The sequence below is a fragment of the Giraffa tippelskirchi genome, chromosome 8, assembly GCF_054371585.1.
Source record: "Giraffa tippelskirchi isolate mGirTip1 chromosome 8, T2T-mGirTip1v1.2.pri, whole genome shotgun sequence".
Taxonomy (NCBI): Eukaryota; Metazoa; Chordata; class Mammalia; order Artiodactyla; family Giraffidae; genus Giraffa; species Giraffa tippelskirchi.
Genome location: NC_137282.1, coordinates 150,875,347 through 150,889,228, shown reverse-complemented (window position 1 = coordinate 150,889,228; position 13,882 = coordinate 150,875,347). Strand labels below are relative to the sequence as shown.

The 13,882-nt window shown below is 43.2% G+C and overlaps 1 protein-coding gene across 13 annotated transcripts in view; it reads left to right on the top strand.

Moving 5' to 3' along the window:
• The window catches only part of LOC145516674 (uncharacterized), a 201,996-nt gene that overhangs the window by 146,344 nt on the left and 41,770 nt on the right, over positions 1 to 13,882 (top strand). For all 13 annotated transcript variants that reach the window (XR_014061642.1, XR_014061643.1, XR_014061641.1 and 10 more), the window contains 2 exons: positions 5,977 to 6,117; positions 10,078 to 10,324. Coding sequence is in view for 2 of the 13 variants with exons in the window: in XM_081518073.1 (XP_081374199.1) it covers positions 10,300 to 10,324 (25 nt within the window). In the remaining 11 variants the exon portion in view is untranslated. The remainder of the gene's footprint in view (positions 1 to 5,976; positions 6,118 to 10,077; positions 10,325 to 13,882) is intronic.

Genomic DNA, 13,882 nt, shown 5'->3' with positions numbered 1-13,882 from the left:
CTGAGGTCAACTCACCAGGGTGCCTGCCAGTGTCTAGAGAAGCAAGAAAAAAGTCTCTTCAAGGACAGAGGTGGAGTCAGCTGCCCGGGTCCGTCACACTGAGGCCCCCCTCCTCTGCAGCCTGTGAACTTTGCTTCTCTGGAGGCAGTGTCTGAAGGGGTCGTAACCCATTCTCTCACCACAAAAGACACAGACTTTTTCCAGCTCCCAGAAGAATGGGGGGCAAGGGTGTGAGTCTCCTTTGAGTTCATTGCCCTGTGTCTTCTCTCTCTGGCCCCTCACAACTTGGTGAGGGTAGGGGGTATCTGACTAACGGATCTGAGTCCTGTAACCTTCTGAAAATGCTAATGCGTAAGAGAAGGGCTCCAGGAAGCATCAAAAAACTGACGTGACTAGGGATGTGTCTGAACCTGTGGAGAGGGACGCGGCATATTTATCAGGCAATTTTCCAAGCATGCTGGGTCTCCTTGAAGATGCCACAGGCTCAGGAGCTCCTGGATGTCATGAATCTTGCATTCAATGGCAAGATTATTTTCAGTTTAAGTCTCTTTTGCTTCACCATCTTCTGCTACGGGTTGCCCAAACAGGCACAGATCTGCTTTTTCGTTGGAGATTGTTTCTGGAGGAAGGAATGGGGATGGGCAAGAAAGGCAATAACTAACTTCTTTAGTTCCTCCTTGCATTACATATTTTGCTGGTTTTCTACCTTTGCTCCGTCCTTGATCTAACCATTTCTTACTTTTTCACAATAACTCACAGAATTGAGAATTGAAAAGAACCTTGGAAGCCATAAGACCTGACCTCCTCCTTTTGCAGATAAGGAAACTGAAGCCCAACAAAGAGAAACGGGTTGCCTAAGGTCACACCTGTACAGGGTGGAGATCCCCCCAGACAGATGCTCTTACCCCACCCGGGTTACCTAGTGACCAGCACACCTCCCCACACCCTCCACTGTTCTGCTTCCCTCAGCACTTGGAGGTCCAGATGGCCTAGACATCCCTACAGCACCTACGATGTGATGCAGTCCTTCTCTGGCTGTTCCACAAATATGATCAAAAACAAACTCACATCTTCGAGATTGTTCAGAAATTCTCCCACCCTGCCCCCTCAGGTTCCTAGCTTGTATTGGGTCCCAAGAATTACACGTGGTCCTTGGGAAGGGCAGTGCTTCTGTACTCAGCTCTTATTTCTCCAGTTGCTGCTGCTGCTGCTGCTGCTGCTAAGTTGCGTCAGTCGTGTCCGACTCTGTGCGACCCCATAGACAGCAGCCCACCAGGCTCCTCCATCCCTGGCATTCTCCAGGCAAGAATACTGGTGTGGGTTGCCATTTCCTCCTCCAGTGCATGAAAGTGAAAAGTGAAAGTGAAGTCGCTCAGTCGTGTCCGACACATCGTGACCCCATGGGCTGCAGCCTACCAGGCTCCTCCGTCCATGGGGTTTCCCAGGCAAGAGTACTGGAGTGAGGTGCCATTGCCTTCTCCAGTTAGACCACAAGAAATGAAAGCACTCTTCCTTCCCTCCTCTTCAAGCAGTATTCAGTTTGATGGCTGAATTGAAATCTGCAATGAAAGGAATCCAAGCAATGAACTCAGACCACTGCACAAAGGAGGGCGTGCAGGAGGGGGACCATGAGAAGAGGGGGGTCTCTGTAGGGACCAAGAATACAGAAACAGGAGGGTCTGGCTCCAGCTTTGTTGCCATAGGCAGAGATTCTCCATACAGTGCTGCTGTCCTCACAAAGATGGGTTTTGCTTCACCTGATAGACATTTTTGTCAGCCCTCCACCTCTGTCCTGGGGCTGAACCCGACAAAGCACATGAAAAGCATACCATCATACCAGGACTCGAGGATTCCCCACCCTGGAAACAAATCCAAGGCTGTTGCATTCTGTGGCCAAAGCAGAGCCTGAAAAAAGTGCTGCCTGGTCACCCCATCTCATTCTGTTCAGGCCCCTGGACAGAGCACTTGCCAGCTCCAAACTCACTTTTTGTGCAAAGATTCAATACACCTATTGAATGCGTATCCAGGAATGGCCTTTCCTCTTCCCCTTTCTGCTGCCTCCAGGCAGAAAGCCCAGCAGACTCTGTTTTGTGAGCTGAGCCCCAGACAGGGAGAACCAGGCCACAGGGAGACCTGCCCCCCTCATCCACATTCATCTCTCTTGCTTTGCACCCTTGTCCTCTGCCACAGTAGTGTCCCATTTACAGAGATCCACCCGTGCACAGCACTCTGCTGAATCTTGAGAGAAACAGGATAAAGAGAATGGGAACTTTGAGTCATGGTAGGATTTCCAAGTAGCAACGTCCAGAAATCTTGTGTAAATGAAAGAGTCTAATCACCAGGTACCACCAGCAGGCATCTTTCTGAAGGGTGTCTTCTGCCTTCAGCCTGCAGGGAAACTGTTTTACCACCTAATCGCTCCAGTATGTACAGCTGAGAACTGCCCAGAGTCTACTTGGTATTTATTTGGTTGTTGGAATTTTGGTGAATTCCCTCTTTTTATTGATTATATTCCCTCTCACCTCCTCCTTCTCTCTAGCATCACTGCCTCCCAGTTTTCAGCATTAAAGACACATCTTTATTCATAGTCATATGAACACATACAAATGTTTATAAGAATATGTAAGAATTTTCCTTTTTGTATTTTTTTTTTACAAAACTGAATTCGTACTAGGTTAGTTTCCTTGCTATTTGATTTCTTACTTAGCAATGCATGATAAATATCCCCCCTGGTGAATGGATATAGTCTCATTCTCTTCGATAGACACATTGTATTCTATGGTTATGTGTTCATCAACTCATTCAGTCATTTCTCTACTAACGATCACCGAGGTTACTTGCACTACGAAAGGGCTTCTAGTTGCTCAGCAGTAAAGAATCTCCCTGCAATGCAGGAGACAAAGGACACGTGGGTTCAATCCCTGGATCCGGAAGATCCCCTGGAGGAGGGCATGGCAACCCACTCCTGCATTCTTGCCTGGAGAATTGCATGGACAGAGGAGCTTGGCAGGCTACAGTCCATGGGGTCACAAAGAGCCAGACATGACTAAAGCAACTGAGCACGAATGCACGCACTACAAAAAATACCACTGTGAACAGTTCTGCTGAAAAATCCTTGTTTCCATGTCCTTAGAAGTTGAATTTTGTTACTATAAAATAACTTCCTAAGAATGGCATTCCTAGGCCAATTACATGTATTTTAAAGTAAAAGTTTATACTTTTGATTATAGTAGGCATATTTAAAATAATGTATTTTTAAATACATGTAATTGTAATAGAAATAAATGTTGTTAGATTGTTTTCCAAAAAGGCTATGGTGTTTCCCACTCCCACCAGCAAAAAATGGAATGCCCCTTTCCCCATTGTCTAACCAGCACTGAGTTTTAGTGCTGTTTCTTAACTTTTGGCAAATAGTTGAGTGAAAAAAATTTTAATTACACTGGCAGATCAATTTGCATTTTCCTGATTACTAAGAAGATGGCTCATCTTTTCACAAATTTATTGGCCATTTGGACTTTTTCCCTATAAATTGTCCACTCATGCATGCCCTTTGTCCATTTTTCTATTGAGATATTAAATTTTTTTACAAGAGAGTGTGAACACTTATATATTTTGGATGTTAACCCTTTGTTATGTTTTTCACAGCATATAATCTATCATTTGCCTTTCTGTTGTCTTATGAGTAAAGGTAATCTAATATATGCTCATCTTTACTTTCAAAGCACTTAGTCCCAGGTACTATTCTAAATACACAAAAACCCAGGAGATGGGGAATCTTTAATTTTCACAACAGCTCAGTGAGGTAGATAGAATTGCAGTACAGAGAGGCAAAGTGACTTGTCCCAGCCACACATCTGTTAAATAATAGAACAGAGACTTGAACTCAGGCAGTAGGGTTCCAGAATCTTCATTTCTCTGTCATCCTGCCTCTTCCACAGTTTTTACTTACAGTCGACCATTTTCTTCATTTCCATCTGACCCATTTCTGGATACCCTGCTTTTCCACTTATCCCCAGGGGCTGCTACTGGTATTGTTGTTTGTACAGTTCTTCCTGTATGTGTCTTACGTGTGTCATGAGTTGCTTTTTGCTATTTGCTGAGAACCTACGTGCCTTGGATTAGCCAGTGCTTTACATGTATTGTCTCATTTATTCTCACAACATCCGTATCATGTAAGCACTAGTATTTATCTCCATCTTTCATCTAAGAAACCCAAGGCACAGATATAGTGTTGGGGCACACAGGTAATAAGTGGCAGGGGAAAAAAAATTCAAACCTAAGTCAGTCTGATTCCAGAAACTGCTCTGAGCCAGGCCTCTACACTCTCCCAACTTGCAAAGCTGGAGAATGCTCTGATTACCATCTAAAAGAAACTTGGCAAAGGCAGACATGAGCCTCTCTTGTCAACCAGCTTCCTCGCCCAAGGGAGCAGCATTGCACCCTCATCTGCACCCAAGCAAGAGACCATGGATGACCCCAGGACTGCTCACTGCCTCCTGTCTCCAAGTTGCACCGCTCATGTGCCGTGAAACCCCTCCACTGTTTCTTCCTCTCCTCTTACAGAGCTCAAGTTTTGGTTCCAGAGCCTGGTGCCTCTGCCCTACATGGTCAAAAGCTACCTCTCCATGCAGTTACCTAAGAAATGTTTTTGATCATGATGGTGCTGTATGACTAAGTAATATTTATTTATTTCCCTGGTGGCCGCTTAGGCAAAAGTACTGTACTATCTTTTCACTGGCATGATTTCCCAGGAAACATTTTATTTCACAAGTAGCAAAACTGGAGGATGAAGTCTCATCTGGATGAGACATTAATCCATAATTTGGATTTCTTTAGTACTTAGCTAGTTAAGATAATTTTGTAGAAATTACTGAGTCTTTCAAGAAGTTACCCTTCTCACATAACAAGTATTGCAGAGTTAATTCTATAAATGTGTGCAATCAGGATGCACTCATTTAAAAAAAATCTCATAAGCACAAGTAGAATAGTTTTCACATCTCTTTATCACTAAATGTCCTTTTTTCTTTCTAGTTATCTGGAGTCTTACACAAAAATTCATAAACAAATATTTGAAAATTCCCAATGGAAGCACATTAAATGGTTTTACACTGAGAACTTTAACAAACTGGAATTTACACCCATATTTTCACGTCCAAAAGTTTAGTTGTTCTGAACAAATTCCAACAATTGTAAGAACTTTGGAATGAAAGGAATCAAAACTGAAACCTTGGACTTAACATCGTCTGCATTCAATACGGATTCCCTTAGACTTGGGAAAAAAAAAATCCCACTCCATGCAAAACGACCCCATGGTTTTTTATCTGATGCTGATCAGAAGGGACATGCATGGCAAGTCCATGAGCATAACCCCTACACCTCAAGGACAGGCCCAGTGACTTCCAGGCCTTCTCTAGGCAATTGGCATAAACATTCAAAGGAATGTTCTTTTCCGGACCTATTTTTTTTTTAATGTATAATTTTATTTATTTATTTACTTTTGGCTGTGCTGGGTCTTCCTTGCTGCACGGGCGTTTCTCTAGCTGGGGAGAGCAGAAGCTACGCTCTAGTTGTAGTACACCAGCTTCTCGTTGCGGTGGCTTCTCTTGTTGCAGAGCTCAGGCTCTGGGCTTGACGGCTTCAGTAGCGGTAGCACGTGAGCTCAGTAGTTGCAGTTCCCAGACTCTAACGCACAGGTTCAAGAGATGCGGTGCACATGCTTAATTGTGGGATCTTCCTGAATCAGGGATTGAACCTGTGTCTCATGCACCGGCAGGCAGATTCTTTACCACCGAGCCACCAGGGAGGCTCTAGACCTATTATTTTTTAATTTGTATTAAAGCTAAGTATACATGCTAGTGAACGTTAAAAGTAACAAAAAACCGACTTGAATGATAATAATAAGCAATAACCAAATCAATAAAATTACTACTGTCACTCACAGGCCTTTATAAAATGACATTGTTGTTTGCATTTCAGGTTTGAATTTCAAGTGTTACATTTCATACCAGAAGCTGAAATGAATGAATGACTGCTTTCTTGATGGAATCCACTCTGCATCCTCCCTTCTGATCCTGAAATCCCCTCTATAGATCTTTGAAGACGTGGTCTCTTCTTCAGGTGGGCTTAAATTCTTCTAGTGACAGACAATTTACTACCTCATTATTTGCCACAGTTTAGTGAGTTACTGTTTACCTTCTTGTACTCCTGTTGTTGTTTAGTCACTAAGTTGTACCCAACTCTTTGCAACCCCATGGACTTCTCTGGTTTCTCTGTCCTTCGGATTTCCCAGGCAAGAATACTGGAGTGGGTTGCCATTTCTTTCTTCAGGGGCTCTTTCTGCCCCAGGGATCGAACCTGTGTCTCGCACATTGCAGAAGTATTTACTGCTGAGCCACCTAGGGGTAAAAAATAGGCATGGTCTTTCTCCCACATAAGAGCCGGCATGTGCATGCGTGTACAGTTGTGTCTGACTCTTTGTGACCCCATGGACTGTAGCCCACTGTAGTCCCTGGGATTCTCTAGGCAAGAATACTGGAGTGTGTTGCCGTGCCCTCCACCATGGGACCTTCCCGACCTAGGGATTGAACCTGCATCACCTGCCATCTCCTGCATTGCAGGCGTGTTCTTTATCCACTGAGCCACCAGGGAAGCCCAAGAGCCTGCATAAGTAGTACCAAAAGAGAATAGCAGCATTTATACCTAATGATGAAAACATTTAATGGGCTTGTTTAAAGTCTTTTCATGAAAAAATTTAATGGGCTTGTTTAAAGTTACTTTGTGGTAATGTCTTAGAAAAACAGAATATGAGGCCATTAGTCCTCAAAGATGAACAGAAAGTTCACAAAGGTCCCTGAAGGTCCATAAGGACCCATGAAAGCTTTATTTGTCTCAGGATGTGGCTCCGCTGGTGTGCTTTGCTCTGTGATGGGTATAGATGCAGCCTCTAATGTCTTCTCTGTGGCTCGGGCATTCTCTTTTTCTGTCTCTCTTTACTTTTCCTGAGACACTCTTTCTCTACTCCATTTTATTCCTTTTTCTTTCCTCAATCTTGAACTTTTTAGGAAAACTGAAATTTAACATAAAATTTTAATTGATTGCACTTAGTGACTAAAATTTACATAGTCTGATCTTAATGTATGAGTGATTTTCTTCTTTAACAAGTTAAATTTTTAAAGGGTGAAAAATAAAATCATAGGTTTGTATTTGTATTTGTTTATAATTGCACAGAGACTCTGTGCTGCTGCTGCTGCTGCTGCTAAGTCACTTCAGTTGTGTCCGACTCTGTGCGACCCCATAGACGGCAGCGCACCAGGCTCTCCCATCCCTGGGATTCTCCAGGCAAGAACACTGGAGTGGGTTGCCATTTCCTTCTCCAATGCATGAAAGTGAAAAGTGAAAGTGAAGTCGCTCAGTCATGTCCGACTCTTAGCGACCCCATGGACTGCAGCCTACCAGGCTCCTCCGTCCATGGGATTTTCCAGGCAAGAGTACTGGAGTGGGGTGCCATTGCCTTCTCCGCAAAGACTGTGTAGATACACCTTAAAAATTAATCTGGAAATCCAACTACAGTGGGCAGGATGGAAAACTAGGCAGATGTAGGAGAGAAATGGATGCAAGAGTTTCCACTAAAAAATTTATTTATTTTTTGGCTGTGCTGGGTCTTTGTTGCTGGGCTGGCTTTTCTCTATCACGGAGTGTGGGAGCTGCTCTCTAGTAGCCGTGGTGGCTTCTCTTGTTGTGGAGCACAGGCTCTAGGCATCCAGGCTTAGTTGCTCCGCAGCATGTGGAATCTTCCCAGACCAGGGATCAAACTCATGTCCCCTGTATTGGCAGACAGGTTCTTATCCGTTGTGTCACCAGGGAAGTTCTGCTAAATTCTTTATAATATTTAATTATCAAACTCTATAAATGTGTTCAAAAAATGAAATAGAAATGTCAAACTAAGTAACCACACTTTTTCCTCTTGTCGTTATGAACACCCTCAATAAAAGAATTCCCTACTTCTTGCATGCAGTCTGATTTTACGTGCATGTCTATTTTAGAATTAGAATTGAAACAGAAGGGAAATCTATTATTTCCCTGATATCAAAATTTGCCAGTCTTATTTTTGCTAGAATATTTGCCTAGGTAAAATATATTACAGCTAGATAAATATTTCCTCAATGAAAGCAATATTTTCAAGGTTGCCTAGAAAGTAATGTCAGTGCCTATTAAACTATAGTTAAATCAAGTGCTATGATTTTATTTTATGTGATGATTTAATTTTATGTGTCAATTTGTCTGGGCCACAGTGCTCAGACATTTGGTCATTGTTCTGGATATTTCTATAGGAGTTTTTTTGTGTTTTTTTTTTCTGTCCCAGGTCTTAGTTGTGGCTCTTGGGATCTTTGTCACAGCATGTGGGATCTAGTTCGCCAACCAGGGATTGGACCTAGGCCCCCTGCTCTGGGAGTGTGGATTCTTAACCAGTGGGCCACCAGGAAAGTCCCTACAAGGATGTTTTTGAATGAGATTCCTTTAAACCAGTGGACTTTGAGTAAATCAGGTTGCCCTCCATAATGAGGGTGGGTAACCTGAACAGAACAGAGACTAGCCTCCCCCAAGCTAAAGAGAGTTCTGCCAGCCAACTGCCTTTGGATATGAAATGCAAGCCTTTCCTGAGTCTCCAGCCTGCCAGTCTCTTCCATCAGATTTTGCACTTGCTATGCCTCACAATCCCATGAGCCAATTTCAAACCCCACCCCCCAAACTCCCCTGTTGACTGTTTCTCTGGAGAAGCCTAACTAACACTTTAGGCAACTAAATGCATTTATCCAATATCTATGATTCGTGTGCCAGGTGCTGAGCTAATGCCAGGGCAGAAAGATGACTAAGAGAATCCCTGCCATCAGGGAGCCCATGAGTCAAGTGAGGGAACAGGTGAGAAGTTGATAGGATGAGATGTTGCAGGTGCTACTCCTGTAGTAATAGGGACTCCAGGAAGGAGCGATTGATTTGGGGGCTGGGGTTAAAGGAATGCCCAGAGAAAAGGACACTGAATTGATCTCCTTTTGCTCCTTTTTGGTGCAAGGCATGAGCAGTAATGATCTGCAAGGCCCAGAACCCCAGTCTACTGACCTGGATTCAACTGCCTGCTTCGTGCCTATGGCCTAACAGCCACTCAGGAGCATTGTAAGGATAACCAGGGACCCACCTGCTGGGCTTTGAGTTTATCAGATAGGAGAATTCCTATAAATACCAAGTACAAGTAGAATGAATAAATCACACTCCTTGCCTATTTTTCTGTTTTATGCAAAGTTAGTGAAAAATTTTTGCTAACTATCATGTCCTTTATATTTCTGGAAATCCAGCTCATAGTATATCAGTGCAATATTTATAAAGTTCATTTATCAGATATATACATTTAGAAATAGTCACTAAAACAATTCATTAATTTTTAAACAGAGACAAATGGCATACTTATTCATTATTCATTTACTTATTTACTATATTAAAATTTTAAAATGAAAAAAACTACCATTTTCCCTTTGCCATAATGCTCTTATAAATCTAGATGCCATAGAGGATGTAAAATATACACATGGTATGTACATTCATAGATTATTAGTTGAGACATCTTGTATCTTTATAAGAAATTCATGAGAATGTACAGAGATCTTTACCACTCATGAGACAATTTTGGCCTAAAACTGTCTTCAGTATCCAAAACTAAAATATTTCCCCAAATCAAGATACAATTTCTGAAGGGAGCTCTGGAATTCGAAGCAGAGTAAGAAAATGGAAATATGTAAAATGAGTTGAGGCTAAAATCATTGAAATGGAGGGATTTTGACAACGACAACAACAAAAAGGTGTGGAAAACAAAAACCATAAGCTGTTTGATAGCAAGCTTTGATGCTGAATTTATAGGATGTAAACTCTGCCCAGCACATAAAGTTAATGAGAATAAAATATTCCCTAAGCCACCATCCTAGAGTCATAGGTGAAACAGGACTGGGGGAAAGCATAGCAGCACCAAACAAGCCTTCCAGGAAGTATGGAATAAGTCAGAGATGAAATGAAATGCCTGTTTTCCAGCTGTCTGGTTCCTGGCTCCAGCACAAGAAACAACTCTTTTTACCCCAGAAGGCCCAGCTGGCAGCAGGATGAGCAATGCCCAGCCTCTTTCAAGCCAGAGCATCCTTCAGGCCGCCTTGACCCTCTCCTTCCAGTTAGAACTGGAAATGCACCGGGCATCTGCTTTGCTGATACACACTGCTTGGTGAGGCATTCAGACCCTGAAATGGAACCAGGCAGGCAATGGATAAGCTGTCGCTGGCTTCAGGTAGGCACATCTTTTTATCGCAGTGAGTTTTCTTTTACCTGTTAGTATGAAGTGTGCAGTTGGGGTGTGTGTGTGTATGTATTTAATGGTTTAACTATACTAAAACTAAGTATTTCCCAAATCTCCAGAATGAAATCACACTCATTAAAATAGTAAAAACAAGAGATAAGAACATTCTATAACCCTTCAGTCAGTCCAAAAAGGATATTAACACTGAGTATATATATATAGGTATATATATACACCCACCATGTTCAGATTTACAACTTTTTAACAAAGTAGATACTTTGATAAATTTTCATTTTACAGAGCTTATGGTTGATTTGACTTTAAAACAGTGACATCCAATTTTAGAAGCATGTGTGAAACAGCTTCCTTAGACCAGGTATGCGCTCACTAGTATCCTCTCTGCACTGCATGGTCCACAAAGCTGGGGGCTAACCTTGCAGATCCAACCCCTGGTGGGATGCTTAAAGAACCAGTCACTCCACTAGGTCAGTAATCATTTATCTCATTTCATACTCATAAGGCTTTAAGTAGATGGTTTTTATCTCCATTTTATAGGTAAACAAGTTCACAACAGTTAAATGTAATTAGTCACACAGCCAGTCAGTAACTAGTGACACAGACTTCCCTGGCACTGCAGAGGGTAAGAATCCCGCCTGCCAATGCAGGGGAAACGGATTCGATCCCTGGTTCAGGAAGATCTCACCTGCCTCGGGGCAACTGAAACCATGAGCCATAACTACTGAGCCCATGTGCTACAACCACGGAAACCCATGTGCCTAGAGCCTATGCTCTGCAATAAGAGAAGCCACTGCAATGAGAAGCCCATACAACACTACAGAGTAGCCCCTGCTCACCGCAACTAGAGAAAGCCCATTCACAACAGCCGTAAAAAAAAAAAAGCAGCCAAAATTGTAGTTAGTGACGCATGTGACAGTCTTTCTTCAAAATGCCAAACCCCAAGTGAGATCCGAGTCCTCACATGAACTGTCCTCACTATCTTGCGATACTTGCCTTGGTGGGAGTTAATATCAGATCTTCAGCTCGGGTGTGCTTAGTCGCTCAGTTGCGTGTGACTCGCTGTGGCCCCGTGGACTGTAGCCCACCAGGCTCCTCTGTTCATGGAATTTCCCAGGCAGGAATACTGGAGCAGGTTGCCGTTTCCTCCTCCAGGGGATCTTCCCGACCCAGAGATTGAACCCAAGTCTCCTGCAGCTCCTACATTGGCAGGTGGATTCTTTACCACTAGCACTACCTGGGAAGTCCTTCACCTTGAGTAATGGGCACCATTATAGGAGCTGTTACATGTTCTGTGAATATTCTTAGAAGGAGAGATGCTGATGGCCCCACCAGCATCCTTGCTGCTCTGAAACCAGTGTGGTTTCAGGGTATTTACCTTCCTGAGCCTCTGAGGCCTTGTTAGTATTATGGTCAAGTCCAGATTGAGCAAAATCCCTGCTGGAGGTATTTCTGATTGCTTTCGCACTTCTAAGATTATTTGGGAAGAAATTAGGAGGCAGTAAGGAAAAGGATGGTTTTGAACTACGGTGTTGGAGAAGACTCTTGAGAGTCCCTTGGACAGCAAGGAGATCCAACCAGTCAATCCTAAAGGAAATCAGTCCTGAATATTCATTGGAAGGACTGATGCTGAAGCTGAAACTCCAATACTTTGGCCACCTGATGCGAAGAACTGATTCCTTGGAAAAGACCCTGATGCTGGGAAAAATTGAAGGCAGGAGGAGAAGGGGAAGACAGAGGTTGAGATGGGTGGATGACATCACCAACTCGATGGACATGAGTGTGAGCAAGACCTGGGAGTTGGTGGTGGACAGGGAAGCCTGGCATGCTGCAGTCCATGGTGTTGCAAAGAGTCGGACATGACTGAGCAACTGAACTGAACTGAAGGAAAAGGACCTAGAAAAAAAAATACAAATGGGAAAGGGCCAGCCCACACATGGCAGCCAAATACCTAAAGACTATCGTCTGCCAGAAGATTTACATGAATCAACAGAGCTTTCCTGACATTGATTAGAGAGGTGAAAACTGGACCTCGGAGGAAAGATTAAGTGGATTATTGTATCTGGGGGAGAAATGGTGAGGAAATGGCATAATAATAGTCTTCAGTTACCCAAGGAGACAAATCTTCATTTCCACCAACCACAGAAAAGATAGAAAATAAAAAAGTGAAGTAAATCTATGCTGAAGCAGGAGGCATTGAGATTGCCAATAAGAAAACCTAATTTCATCCATATCCTGGTGATTCTCAACCTGTTTGGGCTTGTCATTCCTTGTTTTTGTTTATTTTTGCAACAGAGTTTTGAAAATCACCCAAGGGGAAAAAAGACTGGGTGACATATGTACACACACATTAAAATTAATGGAAATTGAAATTAATTTTGTTGCTAGTGACCCAGCCAGGGTTTTACCGCCACAATCTGGCCGACGGGGCAGGCAGGCTTGGTGGGGGAAGGACATTTGAGATAAGGATGTCCTACTATGTTCTTGGGCATAAGCTGAAACATTCAGACCAGGGCTTTGGGGACAGAAATTTCCAGATTTCCCTTTGCTTGAGAATGAGTGGGGGCAGCAAGGTGTTCACAAAACAGCACAGACCAGGGCTGGGCAGACCCAGCTTCAGATCCCTGCTCTTTCTCTTTGCTATAAGACCTTGAGCAAGTTATATAGCTTCTCTGTGCCTCAGTCTTTTCAACTATAAAATGAACAGATAGTACCAGCCTTGTTGAGATGTGAGAATTGCATGAGGCCAAGCACAGAAAAAGCTAGGTATGCAGAGGACACTCAGTTATTAGCTACCTTCCTTGCCCCTTCCCACCCTCTACTAAATTACCCCTTGGGTAACCATGCCCTAGGCCCTGCCTGAGCAGAAGGCAGGATCCTCATGACCCCAGGATTTTCATTTATCTCTTGAAAATAGAAGTGAAATACCTTGGTTCTGCTTTGCCAACCAAGAAGGTGAAAAAAAAAAAAATCAGTCTTTCTTTCAAAAGGCAATGGCTTAAAAAAAAAAAAAAAGGCAATGGCTTAATGCAAAGTACATGTCGTTGGAGGGCTGGTAATAAAAAACACTTCTCTAGTTGAGGTTGGGGACCCACTAGTACCATAGGCTACTCACCACCCCACCCAAAGGAGAAGGAAGACAACCCAGATCTTAAGCTGCCCACGTAGGGTACTGGAGGTGTTTTGGCAGATGAATCTAGAATTTGACTTCAACCTATCTCTAGGAGTGCTTGTGAGGTTACCCAATTTCAGCCTCTCAGACAACTCTGCACATGTATGGATGTGCATTTTCATATGTGCATTACGACAGGGACTTAGTCATGGATGAAGGCACTTTCATCGCACAGCTTCCATAGGTAAATCTTAGCAATGATTGAGTTGCATAAGCATCTCTCTCACCAGATCCCTACAAATGATGTTATTTCATCTACTCCTACCTACCATGGCTATACCCCAAGTCAGTTTGCTGGTCCCTGAGACCAGCATCCCTGACCTCTTGTGAGGATAAGTAATCTGATTACTGACCAGGTATTT